Source organism: Sphaeramia orbicularis, chromosome 4 (assembly GCF_902148855.1).
Source record: "Sphaeramia orbicularis chromosome 4, fSphaOr1.1, whole genome shotgun sequence".
NCBI lineage: Eukaryota > Metazoa > Chordata > Actinopteri > Kurtiformes > Apogonidae > Sphaeramia > Sphaeramia orbicularis.
The window spans coordinates 12,676,296-12,698,932 of NC_043960.1; the positions used below are offsets into that span (position 1 = coordinate 12,676,296).

Sequence of the window (22,637 nt, forward strand, 5' to 3'; positions counted from 1 at the left end):
AAAAATGCAATATGGGATGTTGTACCTGCCAAAAGAAGAAAACAGAAAGGGATTTGGACAAGTCTTCCAGTACAATTCATGCATTTTTAGCAAAGCCTTTTATTTGGAAAGCACAATTTACATTAAAAGAACGTTACATTCTACCTTTAATTTAAATCTTTCTCTTTCTCAACAGGTCAATGGAACAGAGGCAGACTATGAGTATGAGGAAATCACACTGGAGCGGGTAAGAACACATCTACAATGAAAAGATACATGTTCATTTTACATATTAATGCAAATTCTGCACATGTACAGGACTGTGCAAAGGTCTTCGGGCACCGTCAGGTTTGTTGTTTGACCAAGACTATCACTACACATATTTATTAGACTACAGAAAGTATAGAAAATGGATGGATGGGTCCAAACAGTCAACCCAAGACAGCTGAACCCAATTGAAGCTCACACTAAATACTGACTCTACTTGTTTACCTGTAATTTTTTCAAGTGTTGTTTGATACTGTGCACGTATTTCCTGCATATTTCTCATAAAAAATAAAGACTCACCCCCATTATAACCCTGCAAAAACAACAAAGCTAAAGGCTGCCTAAGACTTTTGCACAGTACTGCATATTCATTGCAAGTCCCTCGAATGCTTCCATCTGGTCACTCTCACCTGTCTCGCATCCAGAACTATTGCATTAAAGTAAACTAAAAACATTATTACCACTGTTAAGAGCAGGAAACGGTTTGACTCCCTGTTTGATGTGAAAGTTTAAGATTGCTTGAATTTGGTATTTATCTTGTATCATTTTAGATGTGATGGTGTTGGTATCAGACCTTAACATACCGCTTAATAACTTTAGAGATTAAAACAATATATTTAAGATACTATTTAAGTCAGAAGTAGTGTAGCAACTGGCAACTTTCTGTTGTCCTCAATCCAAATTGAAATCCAATCCAAATTGAAAATATGTGGAAAATAACATGTTAAAAAATAGCAATAAAATGTTTGGCTCCGGTGTGTTTAAATATGTGGTTGTAATTACTGTAGTTAAAACCTAAACTAAAACAGTTAGCACTAAAACACAGAAAAAATAAAAAGAAGTTGTGAAATAAAAACAAAATGTGCTACTAAGCTGACAGACTGGAGGCCACTTCACTATTTAAACACCGTTCTATTCCCCCTGCATCTCACCCATTATCAAGTATTTTGCATATTCTCAAAAATAATAAATAAATAATAATACATCACACTTATATAGCGCTTTTTTGGACACTCAAAAAAGTTGTTACTTTCGAATAAACCTGCGTTGAACGTGAAAAAAGTCACAGTTTCACTCGGTGTGAAGAGTGATGTATTGTTCTATCACTTTAAAGAAATAAAATCCTGAGAATACAAAACGTGAAATAGATTCTGAAAAGAAAACTCCCTCTGCTCTCTGTTTTTTTCTCATCTCCATTTATCGGTCTCTTCTACCTCAGTTCCATCGTCGTCTTCATTTTGCTTTCAGACCCACTGCGGGTCCGACTCAGCTGACCTTATTTTTCCATCCTTTCCATTCCTCGTCCAGCCTTCCCTACTGTCCCTCCCTGAACCCCTCCTCCCTATTATATTCCCGTTTTTCTCACCCGAGGCTCTTTCTCCTTCTCTCCCACTCTATTCTCCTGTGACCTGGTTCTGTCTGCTTGACTGGCTCAGCTTTAAAGACACTACGGACATACACGCAAACACAGCCACCAACATGACACTGTCTTTATACCCACTGACAAAGCATGAGAGAGTGACAGGAAGACACACAGTCCAATGCCTGTCATCAGGTAATGAGTTGAATTTACAGATGAGATCTATGTGAGGAATAATGTCCAGCGAGCCACTCATCATTGCAAAATAAACCCCTGAATCACCTCAATCATCATTTTTTAAAACACACTCTTTACCATATAACATCCTACTTATTAGATGAATATTACTAGATCAACCAATAATTTTTACCAAAAAGTATATATTTAAAAAGGATTTTATTGGTTTAATGCTTCTGCCCCACATTAACCACAGCAACAGTCTGCCTGACCAATCACAGCTGACTTTTAAACAAAACCATGTAATAATGTTATTTGAGATACTGTGTTACATATAGTTTCATCATGAAATAAGTATGGTCCATTGAAAATTAGTTAAATTCATTCTGATAATATTCATGAAGTAGATCGTAGTAGAACTGGTGAAAATACAGGATACAGTCGGGGGGAAAAAATTATTAGACCACCCTTGTTTTTTTTCAATTTCTTGTTCATTTCAATGCCTGGTACAACTAAAGGTACATTTGTTTGGACAAATATAATGATAACAAAAATAGCTCATAATAGTTTAATTTCAGAGCTGATATCTAGCCATTTTCCATGGTTTTCTTGGTAATAACCAAAATCATTTCAGATCTTAAAACAATAGCTATGGCATTGTACTGCCAAAAACAGTGCTTTTAGGCATTCCATGTTTTCTTTTCTGTCTGTTTTATTCACATGATACACACAGGAGTTAGTACTTGATTGCATAACCTTTGTTTTTGATGACTTTTGATGGTCGAATAATTTTTTCCACAACTGTTTAATAGCATTGCCATCAAACTGAAATTGAAAGAGCTAACACTAGAAAATAAAAATAACATCTAAATCAAAATCAAGTCATGACTAAGATTAATGTGTATGGAAACACAGATGAGACCCGAGGTGGCAGTTTTCAGATGCAGATGATGCTTCCTTCTGCTCTGAAAACACATTGTTTTGATGTTTATTTATAGGGTAACTCAGGCCTGGGGTTCAGTATCGCAGGAGGGACTGATAACCCCCACATTGGAGAAGACCCCTCCATCTTCATCACTAAGATCATTCCTGGAGGGGCTGCAGCCCAGAATGGACGACTCCGGTAAACACACGCACACACATTTATTTTTGTAAATTCTGAGGATAGTGACACACTTCTGGAGGCGCACTCACAGTGAAATCTTTCCCAAATCTTGTCCTCTCAGAAATGAAATGCTTAACCATGCAGAAACCACCTAATAAGAAAATAAGAGTTGGATAATAAGGCTCAGTGTAACTTTGCTTTGACTCAGTTTGACTCTATTTTTGCCTTTATCATTTATCTCCATAAACGTCATCTTGTTTATGTACAATGTTTGTGTGCAGGGTGAATGACTGCATAGTCCGAGTGAACGAGACAGACGTCAGGGAGGTGACCCACAGTGGGGCTGTGGAGGCGCTGAAGGAGGCAGGAGGTCTGGTCAGGCTGTGCATACGACGCCGCAGGAGCCTCACAGAGCGGATCTTGGATATCAAGTTGGTCAAAGGGCCAAAAGGTGAGAAAATAGCACAAATGTAAACATAACAGCCATGTGGTGACACAGTGAAATGATTGGTTTTGGCTGTAATCCAGGAAACAATGACTGTAACAGTGCTGAGTTTCAGGGCTGTGTGATGGCATTTGAATGACTCTGCTGTTCGCTAGTTACTGCCATCACCACAAAGAAGAAAAATAGACATTAAATAATACCTGAAAATAGTTATGGAAAACCGTTTTAACCTTTTTAAAAGAATTTTGACCTATCACAAGTAAATCAAAAAACTTCACTGCAACAAAGTGCAATGTATTATGAATTTTTCGCTTTGATTTTTTTTAGATTTTACATTAAAAGTATGACTTGTTGATGTCTTGTTTCAGGTTTAGGATTCAGTATAGCAGGCGGAGTTGGAAACCAACATGTCCCGGGTGACAACAGTATCTATGTTACTAAGGTCATCGAGGGAGGCGCTGCACACAAAGATGGACGGCTACAGATAGGCGACAAACTTGTAGCTGTAAGCAACTATTTTTATTGAAACACAATTCGACCTGTCTTTGTTGAATACATTTACAGTGCAGATGTATTAGAAGATCCAGACCCACCCAGCAGAAAAAAAAAAGCTCTTGATAACTGTACCCACATGCTGTGTCATATATCAACATAATGTCTTCCTGTGCGTCCAGGTGAACGGCTCATGTTTGGAAGAAGTAACTCATGAGGAAGCAGTCGCTGCCCTGAAGTCGACTCCAGACGTTGTTTACCTCCGTGTGGCCAAACACACTTCCCTTTTTATCAATGACAACTTCCCTCCCCCTGATGTCACTAATTGTGAGTTCAAACACCTTTATAGTGCAGCATAAATTTCATGATTAAAGAAGTATATATAGTGAATATATAATAAGCAGACCACCATAAAAGTAGAAAACTACAGCGTGTAGCAGTTTAAAAACTATTGCAACATTGTAGGAATAAATCTAATATGAAAAGTGTAATAAGCCATCAGTGAAGTTTTAATTTCATGTCAATAATAAAACAAAATTAAGAAGAAAAAAAAGAATTTGGGAGAGAATGAAACTACTTTTTTCTCATTGATCAGACTTCCTTCCTTGTCTGCTTTGTGGCCGTGTTGCCTGACTTTCGGCTTTTTTTTTTTTTTTTTAAATACTTTATTTTTATTTATTTTATCAATAGACAATACAGCACAGAAACAAGGCGTTACTGGTTGATCATAAAATATTTAAATGACAGACAGTAGTAATTATGCTCTGACTTTGGCTTTTTGTGTGCATCAAGTGTGATGATGATGATGATGATGATGATTAACACATAGATTTACAGTTAATCTTAATGAATTCCAGAAAAGTTAATAGATGGTGGTCAATATTTAAAGTGTCTGTGTTCATCAAGTACAAAATTGCTCATGTTACACTGAGAAAAATGCATTACTAATGAGAATCCGCTAAAAGAGAGAACAGTAAACGGATCAACATTTTACACCACCATCACAAACCTGATTTTATATTATACTATTATTCTGATTCCATATTATGTTATATATAATAAACTATATATTATAGTCATCTTAAAATATCAAAAGTGAACATTTACATGATCATATCATGAAGACAGTTTTAAACGTGTTGCATAACAGTCTGGTAGTCCGACTGGGTGAATTTAGTCCATTGGATTGCAGCCACTTGTCACCTGTCCCAGTGAGCATATTATCAAATGACACAGTATCCCAGGCAATTCAGTATTTATGCATAGCAGAAGATGAGGGAACACTCTAATTGTATGACAATTAGTAAAGCAGAAGGCATACAAATTGACTATACAACCAGAGACTGTTGTTTTTTTTTTTCGTAAAATCATCAGGGAAATGATGTTTTAGGCATGACATTATGTTTGTTTGTTCTTCCAGCCTACTCCCCACATCAGGACAACCATATAAGCCCCTACATGAGCGGCAGCCAATCTGTAAGCCCCGCCCCTTTGACCACACCCAGATACTCACCTCTGCCCAGGACCATGACGGCAGACGACGATGTCTCCAGGTAAGACTTCACATATTGGCATGTGAACACGTAAATACACCTTATATGTATGGTATATACTGTATATGGATCTATAACCTAAAGTGTTTCTGAATGTGACTGAAATTTAATGTTTACAGTGGAACTGATTCTGATAAGGGTCATTTACAGTTAGAAATGTTACTTAAAAAGGTTGAGACAATTATTTATATTTTGTGATTCCCATCAACTTAGAACTGAAACATTGTCTTTATTGTTGTAAATGAGTCTGGCAAAAGGCAGGTTTTAATAACTGCGGAATTTAGCATAGATTTTGAAAAAAAGCAATTTCTCTAGCCAGTAAAACACTAAATAATCTAGGAATTGTAACTTTAGCAAATACAAAAAAAGCAAAAAAAAAACAAAACAATAATCAACATGCAGAAATATTCCAGCACCAGCAGAAAACAGAGAAATGTGTGCAGTCCCATAGAAGGGTCTGTTGTTGTCCTCGTAGTGGTCCAAGTCCTAGAGAGTAACACACACTCATTGACCTGTGTCCCCAGCTCGCTGTGCAGCAGTGTGTGTGTGTGTGTCCACGTGTTTAAGTGTGTGTGTTTTTGGCAGTAAAAGGCAGATGGCAGTTTCAGTTTTGTCTGGCATGTAAACTCGGGTCACAAATGTACTCGCACGCACAAACACACATCCACATCCACATCCACTCTGTGTGCTGCTCCACTGTCTTTAATCCATTTTAATGGAGGGATTACAGCCTATCACAAACCTCGTCGCTCAGCTGGCGTCACCGTGGTTACCAGAATATGACTCATTTCGTCATAAGCCGTTTGGCCAATCAGTGCTCTTTGATTATAATAAATCTGATAAGCTTCAGACGGACTGTAGGATGGTTATTCTGACGTCTGCCCTTCTTTCCTCTTTCTTTCTGTCAAACCTCAGTCTTACTGTCTCTTGTGGGTTTGCTTTCTGATTAGTTTGTTATGCATATAAAGGATTGGCTTTGGATACGCTGTAATTACCATCCTTTTTGTGTGCACAATAACATAATTCTTTTCATTAAACAGACTGAGAAGGTGATTTCAGGTAAACGATAGAACAACTTAATGTCTCTTCTGTTGGAATCAGTTATTACAGAGTTTATTATACTAAAAACAATAACACACAAAGTAATACTACAGTATATTACATACATTTACAGGGTTTATTGCTATTCTGATTTTCAATTATTAAATTTCAATCTTTCAGTGACGTAATGCTGCAGTGGTTGATTCACAGCATTAATGGCAAATTCTGCCTTAATAAAGTGTTGACTTAAATTTCTTCTGGTGGTATTTTGTTTCCTCCCACTGTGAAAAGACAAGTCATTGTGGTTGATTGTGATTGGAAAATGCAGAGTCAGAACTATGTGGTTTTGGAGAATCCACAAATGTCTTAAGTGCTTGGCATTACAACAGAGTAGAGACAGTGCAGCACTGACATCTGCTGGTCAGAACTGAGAATGACATTAAGGTTGAGTCATTTTAGTGTGTTTTACAAATTCAGAATAAGTTGCTTTTGTTTTGTTTTTTTACAATTGTTATTTTTCTCTGATTGTACCAAAATGTGTAACACTGTCAATTATCTGATTTTATGGGATTTTTATTCCATTGTTTAGCAAATAAAAAAGTAAAATGCAAGTTAAATTTGTGACTCTGCATCTTTATGTGTTAACCCTGAAAGGCCTAGACAGCTGCTGGTGACCAAAAGTATCAACTAAAATGATTGATATCCTTTAATCACTAGTCCTATAAATATATTTAAATATATTTAAATAATTTAGGTAAAGTGCAGTTTTTCTCGGCTTTTCACTGACGTCAGACAAAACCCATGTGGACATTCAGAGTCACTGCAAAACAAAATCTTCTCCTTCAGTTTAACATGATATATGATTTTTAACCTTTTTTGTTTGTGTGTGTTTTCTCCAGGGAACCCAGGCGTGTGGTGCTTCAGCGGGGCTCTACAGGTCTTGGTTTTAACATTGTTGGAGGTGAAGATGGAGAAGGTATCTTCATCTCTTTTATTCTTGCTGGAGGTCCAGCTGATCTCTGTGGCGAACTACGAAAGGGAGACCGCATCTTGTCGGTATGATGTTAGACAGCCTGCAACTATGTGTGTGTCTGCTTTTGTTAATAGTTTGTGTTTGGATGAGATGTACCTTCACATTTATCCTCGATGTCTAAGCAAATACTACTCTAATGATTAAACATTACCTTGTTTTTAACAGTTAGTCAGATTCCACTTATGGCTAACAGGGGATGTGTGTATGTGTCAGAGCTGTGGTTCATGCGTCATCAAAGTGAAATATGGCTTTGATTTTCCTCACAGGGTTTAAAGAGGATTTAATCTGCATCTTGTAGAGACTGTGATGGTCCCTGCAGAAAAGCTGTGACTGTTTCACAGCATATTATGTATTTATACAGCCATGAAGGAATTTCAAGGAAGTCAAAAAGACTAGTTTCAGGGAAATTAAAGAAAGGAATAATCATGTCATGCATATTTTCCATTAGAGAGTAATCTCATTTTAAGAGAAATACATCTAGCTTTGTCTCAGTGAGATATTCCAGTAAATACTGAGCTAACCGGAAACAAGCTTAAAAAAAAGGTTCACATAATTTCTCAACAGAAGAACAAGATTAGTTTCCTTATGCTAACCCATAAAGACCCAAACAGCCACTGGCGTCTCAAACCATCTACTAATATAAATATTTAATACCTGGTGATCCACTAATCCTATCAATACATGTAAATAATTGGTGTAAAATACAGTTTATCATCTTTTCATGGTCATCAGATATGACTCATTTGGACGTTTAGAGGCTTCATAGTGAATGCAGAAACACCATCATGTTCTACAACATCGATTCACCAGGAAGACCCATGTACTTCAATAAATGACAGTGGTCGGAGATGCCTGTTTTTCCATTCAGTTAATGATATATTTTACTGGAACAGTCACTTTTTCTTAAGTTTTCTCTGTTTTTGATACAATAACCCTCCAATGTAATATCAGAAGGATGATTAAAATGCATGATCTGTAAATTAAATATGAAAATATACCTGATTTTCACTAAAAAAAAAAAAGTGCAAAAATACAGAGGATGATATATAATAAATGGTGATAAATCATTTAAAAAAGGTTCAATAGAAAGAAAAATTAATTTGAGAACTGCCACAAAAGTAGCACTGGGTCTTTATGGGTTAAGGCAGTGAAGTATAGTGTATGTATGCTAGTAGTAACATGGATTTATAGTTTTACGTATTAAACGCACCCGTGCGGTGCATCCACACAGGACTGTTCACCTATCCACCCACCATGATGTACAGCTTTCTTAATGGTTTGACCATTTTAATGGACATTCAAAGCTGTTCCCCCAGTGCACATACTATATCCTCTAATTTTTTTTTTTCTGTGTATGTATGCAGGTGAATGGGGTGGATCTGTCCAGTGCGACGCATGAGCAGGCAGCTGCAGCTTTGAAGAACGCAGGACAGACCGTTACCATAGTAGCACAGTATAGACCAGAAGGTGAGTACTGCAGATAAACATTATACGATTTTACATCCATCTGATGTAGAATGTGTATGAAATAATGCATAGGACATGAGCATCAGACGCATCAGAAGTATTGGAAAGACAATTATGATAAAGGTCAGCAAAGTTGATTTTTAATTATATAAATATTCCAAACCCATCTTCAGTTCTTCTTTTTGTAAGATTGCTAACAGTATCAAAGTAAAAGTATTGTTGCCCTATACCTACTCTCTGGAGCACTTTCTACCATCCAAAAGGCTCAGGAATCCAAAAAAAATAGAAAAATAGAAATAGAAGACAAAAGTGCACTATTTGTAGGACTGAAAAAAAAAATCAACATAAGGGCTATATTGTCCAAAACATCTGATTTTCAAATATTTCTCATCTATTACTGAATTTTTAAATGCATTTTGATATTAGTTTTACAAGAATAAACATACACCACCACACATACAGACAGGGAAAGGTCTCCCAAGAAACAGCATCATGGACGTCTGTCTTCTGGGAGTGCCTGGGAAGGCTGTAACCTAGGAAACCTTGGCTGAGCTAATGTGATGCTGTCACAGTGGGTTACTCATTGTGTGTGTGTGTGTGTGTGTGTGTGTGTGTGTGTGTGTGTGTGTAGGATTTGATTTGTGCATGTATTTGTCTCTCTGGTATCAGTTATCTATTATTTAGGCAGAGCTGTGGTCTAAGGACATGTTGCATTTACAAGAGCGGCATATGATCCACAAACCAAAACTCTTAGAGGAAATAAAAGATGAATAATTTATCAGCCATACTTGTATTCAAATTGGGGAATATGCGTAATTAATGTTAATAATTTACCTCTGGGTAGCTGTCGTGGAAAACTGCCTAAAATAAGAAAGTACATGAAATAAGTGCTTGTCATAGATAAATAAGTATCAGAATCAGCTTGATTGGCCAAGTATGTGAACACATACAAGGAATTTGGCTTTGGTTTTTCTTAGCTCATAACGTACAATTTCAACATTAACACAAACGCACATAAACATAGTCCTAATATAAACAAACATTCAACTAGAGACAAGGACAGCAATGGGTTTACAATAGTTAAGATAACTATGAATACCTGGGTAAATGTGTACAGAGTACCGGTCTGTTAAAATATGTTTATGTATATATTATTTACAGTGAGGATTTCTGTTATAAGGATTTCTATTGTAATATGTACAGTATATTAGACAATGTGGAATCAGTGGGGAATCTTCTAGCATCTCACATGAAGGATGTAAAGCATGACTTTTAAAGTAGTTTTTAGTAAAATAGAATACAGTAAAACTTATTTTCACCACTAAATGGAGTTTTCACAACATGTAACAAGACACTGAATATATCCTCCATATGGAAACAGATGGATTCTGAAAGAAAAGTAAAACTAACTGCAACTGCCTCTTAGACTAAAGAAATAAATCACTGACAAATATTGATTAAAAATGAAGTTTTTGGTTCAACATTTTAATGGAACTGGTGCTTAAGGTTACTGTTAGTGTAAGGTCACTGTAAGTGTAAGGTCAAAGTACATTTATTAGACTTCATTTCAAAGCTAGTGTTTAGGATGTGGCTAAAACAAACTAAACTCACTGTTCCTGCGGGGTCTTAAAAAGTCTTAAAAGTCTTGAATTTACAAATCTGCATTTAATACCTTAAAAAAGTCTTTAAAAGGTATTAAATTTGATATGGTAGGTCTTAAGTTGTGTTGCCATAAACTTGTTCACTGTATTGTGTTTAAATGTGTCTGAGAAATGTCCAAGCTTCCAAACAAAGGAATGTCAGTCTACTCAGGTCCACCTGTTCTAACCCAAAAATTTATATTGAAATTAGGAATCAGTTATCACCAATTTTACAGCCCCCAGTGAGAAATGACTCAGAATGGCCAGAATCAAGGCGTTGGACTATATCAATACATTTTCCTAAATTCTAGGACTCACAAATCTTTGGCAATTTAGCTGTAAAATGGGCATTAAATTCTGTCCAAAATAGTCTTAAAAAGTCTTAAATTTAACTTGTAGAAACCTGTAGGAACCCTGTAACTGCATCAGTTCATACATGGCTCAAATGTAAACCTAACCATTGAATGAGTTGCAGTGCCCTTGTCGGTGTTAAAAGATAAAGATTTGGATTAAAAGTGGTTTTAAGAAAATGGGCCATTAGATTCTATGGTATTAACTGTGAGCAGCATGGCAGCAGTTTATTTATAGCAACATCTGCTATACAGAAACTACAAACTGTAGAATACCACCATGAGTAAATGCTAGAATCTAACTTGGTTGTAACTACATTTCACATGCAACCCTCTGACCTTAGTCTTAGGGTCGGTTGAGAACTGGAAGTATACAAAAATATACCAGTAAACCCATGAGTATCTAGAAAATGAGTAGTCAGGCTAGGATAAGGCCTTTTTAATAAAAACAGAGATGATTTGAGGTACATCAGACTTAAAGCAAAGCAAAGATCAGTAGTAAGTGTGTCTGCCTGAGGCACTTATCCATGTATGATGTATGAAAGGGTTTGCTAGTCCTAGACGAGGACTTTCATTATATTGTACTGTGTTGTACTAAACTAAGATAGAAAGATAAGATATGGATCCAAGAGTAGAAAATCAGACACTATGTGAAGCCAGTTGCATTGCCAGGATAAACGAATAATGAAAAAAGAAGACATGCCAGTTAGTTTTGTGTGTATTAGATTATTATGATGTCAGTTATATGCATGCAGCCTCCTCCCTACTTAAGAGGCTGGACGCTGCATCTCATGCTATGCCACAGTTGCAGAAAAAATTATTAAACCACCCCTTGTTCTCTCCAGTTTCTTGCTCATTTGAATGCCTGGTACAACTAAAGGTACATTTGTTTGGACCAATATAATGCTAACAACAAAAATAGCTCATAAGACGTTAATTAAAAGTACTGATTTAAGAATGATTATATTGGTTTAGTGCTCATTGTATTGCTTCTGCCCCACATTAACCACAGCAACAGTCTGCCTGACCAATCACAATTGACTTTTAAACAAAACCATGTAATAATATACGTTAATTGAGATACTGCATTACATGTAGTTTCATCACGAAATAAATACAGGGTGGGGAAGCAAAATTTATAATATTTTGAGGCAGGGATTGAAAGACAGTGTATGACCAATTAGTTTATTGAAAGTCATGAGAATTTATTTGCCACAAGAAAATTGACATAATAGAAAATGTTTTTATTCTATGTATCCTCCTTCTTTCTCAATAACTGCCTTCACACGCTTCCTGAAACTTGCGCAAGTGTTCCTCAAATATTCGGGTGACAACTTCTCCCATTCTTCTTTAATAGCATCTTCCAGACTTTCACGTAATAGTTTTGCTCATAGTCATTCTCTTCTTTACATTATAAACAGTCTTTATGGACACTCCAACTATTTTTGAAATCTCCTTTGATGTGACGAGTGCATTCAGCAAATCACACACTCTTTGGCGTTTGCTTTCCTGATTACTCATATGGGCAAAAGTTTCTGAAAAGGTATGGATAATAGTGTTAGGTATGATTATGACATCAATATATGTTTGGTTTCAAAACAATTGACATAGTGCCTGCTGAGAAAAAACAACTAAATGTTCATTGTAAATTTTGCTTCCCCACCCTGTATGGTCCATTGAAAATAAAATTAGTTACATTCATTTTGGTAATATTCATGATGGTTTCTAAGTAGATCGTAGTAGAACCAGTGAAAATACAGGATACAGTTGCGGAAAAAATTATTAGACCACCCTTGTGTTTTTTTCAATTTCTTGTTCATTTTAATGCCTGGTACAACTGGAGGTACATTTTTTTGGACAAATATAATGATAACAACAAAAATAGCTCATAAGAGTTTAATTTCAGAGCTGATATCTATCCATTTTCCATGTTTTCTTGATAATAACCAAAATCACTTCAGTTCTTACATCAATAGCTATGGCATTGTACTGCCAAAAACAGTGCTTTTAGGGATTCCATGTCTTCTTTTCTGTCTGTTTTATTCACATGATACACGCAGGAGTTAGTACTTGATTGCATAACTATTGTTTTTGATGGTTTAATAATTTTTTCCGCGACTGTATGCTTTAAAACTAACACTGGTACGTACTCAGCATTGTATTTTTATATGTATCTGTGGGATGGTCCTCTCTAAAGCAGAGGAGAAAATGTATATGTTGCTTTTTAATGCCAAGTTATTGTTAGGCAAACCATCAACTTATATGTCCAGCCCCTTATCCTGTTGCGCTAGTAACTACAGCATTAAACCAACCGCTTGAATTCATGTAAATGTTCCTATAAGGAGAATTGCAAACCAGCACTTCACTTGAAACAATATCTTCTTTAAATACATTTCAATGTATTTTATGCACAGTTATGAAAGAAACATGTCGCAGCTTTACATACCTGAGGCGTATGTTTTATGAATATCACCGGTATGGTCTATAGTCTATATGCCTCTTTCTCACTTTTACTTTTCTTTTAGTCTTCTTTTACTATCTTCATTATGGTGTTTTGTGTATGTAGTTTTTATTGCTGCCAATTTGACCAGGACTTCCCTTGAAGAAAAGATCTTCAAACTCAGTAGGACCTAAATAAGAGCTAAAAATATATGAATAAATAAAATGTGCCCCTGATAAATATTTTAGTCTTGAAAAAGGGCTGGGGGAAATAGTAAGGAACATCTGAGCTATAATATCCACCAGAGGTGACGCTCAGTAATTAGGCTTAAGGGAAATGCATATATAAAGTCCTTTTAGTTTAGATCTCATAAAGGCAAGCAGGGGGAATGTGGAGCAACTCATATAAAGGAGGGGGCAAAATATATTAAGAAAGAAGTAGACAGCTGTGTCAGACTATAATGGAGTTCCCCAGCAGCTATGCAAATGTCTTGGAAGCTCATGAAAGTAGCACAAGGATTTAATGTATACACCACACTGCAAACTGATTTATGGATTGTGAATTCCAGAAGGTCTAAGAAGCATGATTTATGGATAATGAATTCTAATTTGAGGAGAAACCATGCCAAGTAAAACAAAGTTCTTATGTGTGTAATAGTGTGGAGGCTACAGTACACAGATTAATAAAGACAAAGGGAAATACAGGGGGTATAAAAGCTGAATCAAAAACACTTTGTTAAAGTAAGACACATTTTTGTCCTGTCAAAAGTATTTGAAGCACAACCAGCATAAAAAGGTTGTTATAAACATCAGATGCATGAAATTAAATAGACCTGCTAATGCTTAACATGGTGAACATTAAAGCTAAACCCACTTTTTTAGTCTTTGGTACATTTATTTGTGTATTTGGACCCTAGCAGTTTAAAAAGTTTGAATGTGAAAGCTCCAGGTGCTGCAAAGCTATCTTTATATTCATTCCGGCAAATATTGAGCGGATTTCTACAACCCATTTCAATTCCTGCTTAATTTGTTGCATTTTATAACTAGTTACATCATGACATTTGCACATATAAGGTCAAGACTTCCGACGAATATTTCTCCAAGTACGACATAGTTGTTTGTCAGCAGCAGCGGTTGTAGTAAAAACTGAAAATATGTCCAAACTTCGAGACGATTACCTAAAATGTTCAGTTGTTGGTTGTATTGACGAACACAAGTAGCTGAACGGGACAGAAAGCACAGTCAACAACCTGAACGAGGTGGGGTGTGAAGTGGCTCATTTGCATTTAAAGGGCCAGCGCTCAAAACAACCTTTCTGGTGTCATTAGTCAGAAATAGGGTTGAAGATGGACCTGTGGAGTTGAATTAATGAAAAATTCAGACCCAAGCATAGCATTTACAGTATATGTAGACCACAGGGAAATGTTTTAAAATGCAGAATTCCATTTAAAAAAGCTAAATATCACTCCTTTAAAGTTTGACTGGATTCTGTGTACATCAATATACTGTTTTTAAGTTGTAAACTGGACACACACCAACTAGCTGAAGCATACATAGATTGGACACAACGCATTTCTAAAGTGTTTCTTAAAGCAGATTTTAGTCTTTGACAGTCAGAGTGGGGCATAAACTTAAAGACTGAGCCAGCCCTATACAAAAAGCACTTAACGACTGGTCACATCAACTGCACATTCTGTATCCAAACAGACAGAACTTGGCCATCTGTGTTTGTTTTGATTCACAAACTGTTCATGATCTGTTCTTTTATCCAAATGTCAAAGACAGTAGCTACTCTTTAGTGAGACTATACTTTACTTTGCATGATCATTAAGTTGACAGGCAAGGTGAGACGAGGTTATTTCTATAGTGCATTCCAAGGCAATTCATATTACTTTACATGAATTAAATGCACATCTTTTCACTACTTACTTCACAGTATTAGGGATATCACACTATAAGGGATGTGGTTCAGTCGGGAGTTATCACTGTCTGTTAATAATTTAAATTTGAAATAAAGCTGTCCTCCGATGAGGGGGGTCATGGCTGGCCAAAAAAAATAAATAAATAAAATAAAACACCAGCTATTATTAAAGACCTGTTGAGAATACCCCAAAGGTAGATCAGTGGCCGGAAATTGTTCTAGATATTCTTGTCGTGGTGAAGTTTACTTACATGTTGACAACAAAAGAGGACACAAAGAGAAAATGTAATATTTATATGACAAGTGACACTGAGAATACTTAATTGGAACTATGTAGTACACCATAATGTACTGCATGAATTCCAGACAACTGATTATAGTGTTTGTTTTGTTTTTGTATTTGTCCTGTTGAAGAATTTTTGTGAAAATTTGATAAAAACAGAAGAGGAAAAAAAAAAAAGTACATCAACAGGGAAATATAAATAATGTGTTTAAACAATAAAAGATCTTAGTACCATATATGTATATAAAGGCCATGTTTTGTTATGGTAGTTTTTACAATGAATGTTATATCAAAACAAAACTAGCATCATTGCTTACCTCATACTTATGAAGGGTTTGTAATGGTAGCCTGGCTTGTGTCTTTATCTGTTACGTTAATCTGTACAGGCATTCATTCATACAAGTTCAGTCACACTTTTTCATTTGCCCAGCATTCTTTTTTTTTTTTTTCTGATCAATTTTTTATTTATTTTCATTGTGCATCTCCAAAAGTACAATACAAAAATAAAGAAATGCACATTTTATGATGCAAGATTTTGTGACACACATACAAAAACCACTAATAAAAACAAATACACATATTTAGATGAAAGAGAATATAATTTACAGATATAAACAGATAAGTGATCAGGATAGTCATAGACAATTATGTTGCACTCTTTCTTTAACCATAATGTAAACAGCATCCCACATTCTAAGGGTTTTCAACTGGCTGCACTGACCTCTCCATCTTATCTATATCTAGAAAATATTTGCCCAGCATTCTTGTACACAATGTGTAGTTGTTCTGCATTTCTTTTCACGTTTACGTTCTCCTGTAAAGCCCTGACATCTTCAGTCTCTGGTGTCAGTATTGCAAATATTAAATATGTTTAGAAACATTTTTATTAGATGGACTGGTTATGATCACTAGAATCTGTACACAGCTCATCCTAAATGACTCTATGTACCGACTGTAAATACAGACTGTACTCGACTGCCTGGGTCTCATCACTCATCATGTCCAAATTACAGTCATAATCGGCCTGACAGGTGTGAAGTATGCAGGATGTCTGTTTAAAGCTGTGATACTGTTTCAGCCTTTTAGGTAGTGGCCAGATTACCAAGAAATGACACAGAATTTGAATTAATGGCAGCAGCAGAGAGTAGGGCACATGCTGAGAAACAGAATGAGGTTGCTGTTTTATGTTGACTAGGCTGCTGGAAATGTAACCACAAACACCAGGGAATTGATTGTACTCATGTGCTTTCCATGATCAGTTTTAGGTATAAATTTGGATCAACATCATCATACTTTGCTGGTTCATTAGCAAAATGTGTTTGTTTGAGACATAATCAGGATGTGAGCCAGCAGCAGAATATTTTACTAAAGTCGGGTATGTTTTTGTGCACACTAGATTTTTTTTTTTTTTTTATTTGAAGCCAGTAATTAAAGCTTGTAAGTTTGTGTGTATATTTATTTTTAATTATTAAACTCAAAAGCTGTTTCTGTGGTATCCCAGAGATACTTGGCTTACCCAACATCAAAACAGTTCTGAGGTCTGTTGTTTTGGCGTTGTTCAGGTTGGGTCGGCATGTGCAGTCTTGGCATTGCTGTCCGTGTTTTTGGGGTACACTCGGTGGGTGTCAAAGGGATCCTGCCTAAAGGTGTTTTTTACAGTCAAGCTTTTTCTTGCTGTATTCAAGTAACATTTGATGAATGTGTGAGCGTCTGTGTCGTGACTCTTCCTCAGACCTGATTAGTATCATTTGAACGAACTCCACGTGCAACCTTCTGTCCACACCGGGCTTTGGTCAACGCTATGTTTGCGTTTGTGTGTCCATCTGAGGTCCGTGTTTGTCCTGTTCCCGTGGTGATGGCATGCCGTGACCAGCAGCGCTCCCTCTGTTTCACACAGTCACTTCCTGCCAATGAGTGAGGAACTCATAATGACCTCCACCAGGAGAAGAAAAGTGTGTCTTTCAACCTGTGTGTGGACGCAGGTCTCCTCCCGAGATTTATATTAAATACAGCACCAACTGTAAACACGGCACAGCACGGTGCAGAGCGAAACACCTCAGTGTGTGTGTGCTAGTGTGGGGGCAGAGACACGGTTGATTTAAGCTGATGCAGCAGATATGGATCTGTGTTTATTTAAAGTGCAGCAGATGGGGTGTTTGTAAAAAAGTCCTCATGCTGCATTAGTACTGCAGACACCCCTTATCCTATGTTAGGCTATTTTAATCCAATTTTGTGTATCAGACCTGCAGCTTCAAAATGTGTTTGTCCCCATATTCCTATGCATCAGGCCAAGGAAAGCTGTTTGATTGGATTTTGTCCCAAAGCTCCATCTGGAGACATTTTTGCCGTAATTTTTGGTGCTGAATAAACTTCATTTGAAGTGCATTCTGTTGCATATTAAACAGATTATGATCACATCAGATGGACAGAAATGAGTCAAAATGATTTCCAAAAAAATGGCAAAAAACTCTTGAAAATCATTTTCTTAATCATGATATGGTAACTTTCACATCTCCATCTTGAGTATACAGGGTGGGGAAGCAAAATTTACAATGAACATTTAGTTGTTTTTTCTCAGCAGGCACTACGTCAATTGTTTTGAAACCAAACATATATTGATGTCATAATCATACCTAACACTATTATCCATACCTTTTCAGAAACTTTGGCCCATATGAGTAATCAGGAAAGCAAACGTCAAAGAGTGTGTGATTTGCTGAATGCACTCGTCACACCAAAGGAGATTTCAAAATAGTTGGAGTGTCCATAAAGACTGTTTATAATGTAAAGAAGAGAATGACTATGAGCAAAACTATTACAAGAAAGTCTGGAAGTGGAGGAAGCAACAAAAAACGTACCAAAGCTTTTATTAAAGCTCTCAAATCCAAAATCCTAAAGGATCCAACCAAATCCATGAGAAAAATGACAATTGAACTTGAGGTAGACAACAAGACCGTTAGAAATGCAGTAAAATATGATTTGAAGATTTAAATTCTCATGACTTTCAATAAACTAATTGGTTATACACTGTCTTTCAATCCCTGCCTCAAAATATTGTAAATTTTGCTTCCCCACCCTGTAGACTTTTAAAGATGGACAATATGACAGTGTTTCATGCCATAATAGGGAAGTTTAGTTGAAATTCAGGAGTAGGAGACCTGCCATTTCCCATCCCTGACACATTTGCAAGCCACACAGTCTGCACAGTGCCAATGTGGGTGACAGTCTTGACACCAATTGTTTTTTTATATCCTGCCCTCTCGAGAGAGAGTCCTGTAATGTGTCCCATTATGGACTATATTTCCTAAAACCTGGAAACAGAGAGAGGAGAGGGGGTGCAGAAGTCTAGCTTCCTCTCAGACCACTTGAACTACAATATGCTGAAAGGTTTTTATAGAATTTTTGCCCAGTGACACAAAAAAAAAACAACTGAAGCTTTAAGCTCAAGAGCAGCGCTTCAATCCTGTCCTCAAACTTGAGTATGTCATTGTCCAAATTTCCCTGTAAAAAGGAGATTATAATAATCTGTCTGGATTTTGTCTAGTACCTTGGTTACAGTAAAATATTAAAGTTTCAAAGTAGACGGAAAAAGAGAAAGTATTGCTCTATAACTTTACATAGCCATGAAAAAATATTTACTTTTTATTAAAGAGAATGCTCAAAAGCAAAGCAAGCGAGTGAATTTGCTTTGTAAAGAATGAGTGGATGCATTTTGATCAGATTAGACTACCCTGGGGCATGGAAATTTAAGCAGCAATCCACTGTCATCAGATTTTCAGGGAGCTACTGCTAAATATGAGTTTTTGCTGAGTAGATAAAGAAACAAAGACAAAGGGACAAAGGAGATATTAAATCATTTGAAAGGTATTATATAATAATATGATGGCACAGTATAAAATATAGACTATATACAAGCACAGAAAGGTTAAAACAGAATTATTACCAGAAGGAAACTGTATGTCAATAATGAAATTATTAAGATCATTATGCATCTGTATCCCGCAGGGCATCTTACATAATTGCTCTTAGCTGAAGTTGAATTCTCAGTTTCCCATTGAATATTAGGACTACATAGAAATATGCATTAAGAAAGTAAAATTGAGCAGTATTGACCTTTAAATGTGATCTGCACTTGTGCCATAAATTTCCTGATGTGGGACTGGTAATGCTTGCAGGTTGACAGCAGTATTAGTCACTAGGATTACACAAAACTGTCTCACACACACACACACACACACACACACACACACACACACACACACACACACACATACTGTACACTTACACACAGAGGCGGTGTCTGTCAGCAGCTCTACTGAGGTGATGCAGAAAGGATTATCTTCTCCTCTGTTAGTCTGCTTATTACACTTTATGTGTGTGTTTGTGTGTTTCATGCACCAGTTGTTAGAAGATTAACAGCAACTTATTCTTTGGGATTTCACACACAAAGTTGAGGGTTTTTAGTGGAGCGTTATCTGCTGAGTTCATACCATATGCTGCTTTTCTTTTTTTTTTTTTTACCCCACTCTCATTTCACTGCTCAGATTTTTTTATTTTATTTTATTTGCCTTTTTCACCCAATTTCCTCCCCCTCCACCATTTCAGGTCCGTCCTCTCCACCTGTCAGTTTCTTCTCTCTACTGTTCCTGGTGACGGTGGAAGTGTTCTGACTCACCTCCCACAGAGTGATTTCGGGGATTTGTGGTGTTGTTTCAGGAAGGTGACTGATTTGAGATTTGCAGCATGTTGCCTCATCGCTGTCATGCCAAGGCTTTTATTAGTTGCCAAAGATGAAACTTTTTTTTTTTTCTTTTCAGTCTTGACATTTATACCATCAGCACATAAAAAGACCCCCCCTCTATCGCTCTCTTATTTATTGTTCTTTCCTTGTCTCAGTTTTTTCTTGGTTTTCATCCCCTTGGCAATCTGATCACTTAATCAATACCAATATAGATTCCTGCGTGTATTTGATCAATTATTTATGAGGTTTGTCCACTGCAGCTATTTTTAGAGCCTTAGCCTTTTATTGACTTTAGTACATTTACAGAAAAGCCTTACCGGGTGAAGGAGTCATAATTCAGTAGTGGTAGTAGAAGTCGTAAATAAGAAGAAAGAGCATGGGTAGCAGCGTATGTTTTGGAAAGGGTGATCTGAAATAGAATATATTGGTGCAGTGCACACAATCTAAAGATGGTAACTGCCTGTCTCCGGTGAATTTTTTTTTTTTTTTTTTTTTTTTACTGCTGGGCTATACTGAAGCTGCATGTTGCAGAAAAAGGTCTCTGCCAGTTGCTGAATGGTGAAACAATGCTCCTCATGGGAGAGGAGAGGAGAGGAGAGGAGAGGAGAGGAGAGGAGAGGAGAGGAGAGGAGAGGAGAGGAGAGGAGAGGAGAGGAGAGGAGAGGAGAGGAGAGGAGAGGAGAGGAGAGGAGAGGATGGAGGGAATATGAGCCTCACAGCCATTAGTCTTTGTCATCTCCCCTCCCCCATCTCTTCCTCTCAGTTTCCTCTCCTCCTCCTCCTCCTCCTCCTTCTCTCCTCCCTTTTCTATCTCTCTATTATCTCCATCTTGTTATCTCCCTCCATGTCTCTACCCCACACTTGCTCTTAATTTGATAATGCTGCATTAAGGTGATGTGTGGTGACAGACTCAGTTCGATGCTGATCATGTGTATCTGCTGTTTACTACACATGGAGCCACACTCAGGAGTTTCCTCCAACATGCAGAGATAACAGTGTGTGTTTGGTAGCATTCAGAGAGTTTGTCAGCATAACCCCCAGATTTTAACACACAGTTTCAATGATCAATGTATTTGTGCACAGAGTAAGAAGTGAAAATTATGAAGTTTGTAAAGATAAGTGCAAAAATGAAGAAACAGAAAAACAGATGGAGAAAAACATTAATCATGCATTGCAGAAAGACTTGAAATCCTCATGAAGGCAGATGGTTTTGTCTGCATTGGTTTTTCAGTGTCAACGGATTGCAGTTTTTTTGGGAAGATCCTTAAGAAAACTGTTAATGGAGCTGTTAATTAATCTCTTGAAAGTCAACATTAAAAATGCCTGGTCAAGCTGTGTGTGCGTGCATACGTGTTTGTGTGTATGGCATATAGCGTTGATTCCCTGGGCCAAAGTAGGGCAGGAGAGCCTGGCATCAACTCAGTTTCCTGCATGAGTGACCTGAGGAAACAGTTTTGTGTGTCCGTGTGTGTGTGTATGTGTGCATCCTACAGCGAGCTGCTGTCAAAGAGGGGGAGGAGCAAGTGAACGCACCAGCGAACGAGACAGAGAAAGAGAGGAGTGTAGTAGAGAGAGAGAGTTCGCATCTGTTGTTTCTGTAGCAGCTGAGCAGCACTGGACTGAACACACACACATACACACATGTTTCTCTCTGTGCCACACTCTGCTGCATACCTACACACACTTTTCCACACATGTTACATTTTTTTTCCGCTCTGGGAACACCACACGCTGGATCCTAAGTGAAACTGAGTTAGACCTTCCCTGTTGCTACCCCTCAACACACACATCTGCGCTCTATGTCTGCTGTTTTCACTTCCTGAGACTCTAAAGCACACATCTGAAATCCACCGTGCCGGCATCGTATCGTGCGGACGTTGAGGCTGCCTGCCTGCCAGCAGCATGTGAGTACCGCTGAGAGGGAGTGGAGAAACCTGAACTGATTTACTGAGGATCCAGACAGTGGTTTGGGGGACTTTTCATGTTTGGTAAATGATGTTTCAGACCTAACCTTGTGGATTTGTTGTGCTTCCAACACTGTGTTTTTCTCTAATGTCCAGTGATACAGCATTAACATCTTGGCTCCTGTGTTGTCTTTGTGTAATGACTCTCACATTTAAAAACATTATGATTGACGGAAACGTTATAGTGGTTCAGAGTCAACAATATTGCTTCAAATAGACTCTTGTTGCAAGAAAGTGAATTGCTGAGGTGCTGTATCTGGCTTTGGTGTGGGGAAAAACAAGGATGATGAAGAACTTAAGAGACACAGCTGGAAGTTCTGTCGACTAACACTTTACTCTGGTCTCAAAAAAGATGAAGATAGCTGCATCCTTCACAGTAC

The 22,637-nt window shown here is 37.1% G+C and overlaps 1 protein-coding gene across 8 annotated transcripts in view; it reads left to right on the forward strand.

The window, feature by feature from the left end:
* Nucleotides 1-22,637, forward strand: part of LOC115417494 (discs large homolog 1-like protein) — a 135,994-nt gene that overhangs the window by 80,785 nt on the left and 32,572 nt on the right. For all 8 annotated transcript variants that reach the window (XM_030131444.1, XM_030131445.1, XM_030131449.1 and 5 more), the window contains 8 exons: nt 176-226; nt 2,782-2,906; nt 3,170-3,339; nt 3,702-3,838; nt 4,008-4,152; nt 5,246-5,378; nt 7,319-7,475; nt 8,817-8,919. In XM_030131444.1, coding sequence (XP_029987304.1) covers nt 176-226; nt 2,782-2,906; nt 3,170-3,339; nt 3,702-3,838; nt 4,008-4,152; nt 5,246-5,378; nt 7,319-7,475; nt 8,817-8,919 — 1,021 coding nt within the window. The remainder of the gene's footprint in view (nt 1-175; nt 227-2,781; nt 2,907-3,169; nt 3,340-3,701; nt 3,839-4,007; nt 4,153-5,245; nt 5,379-7,318; nt 7,476-8,816; nt 8,920-22,637) is intronic.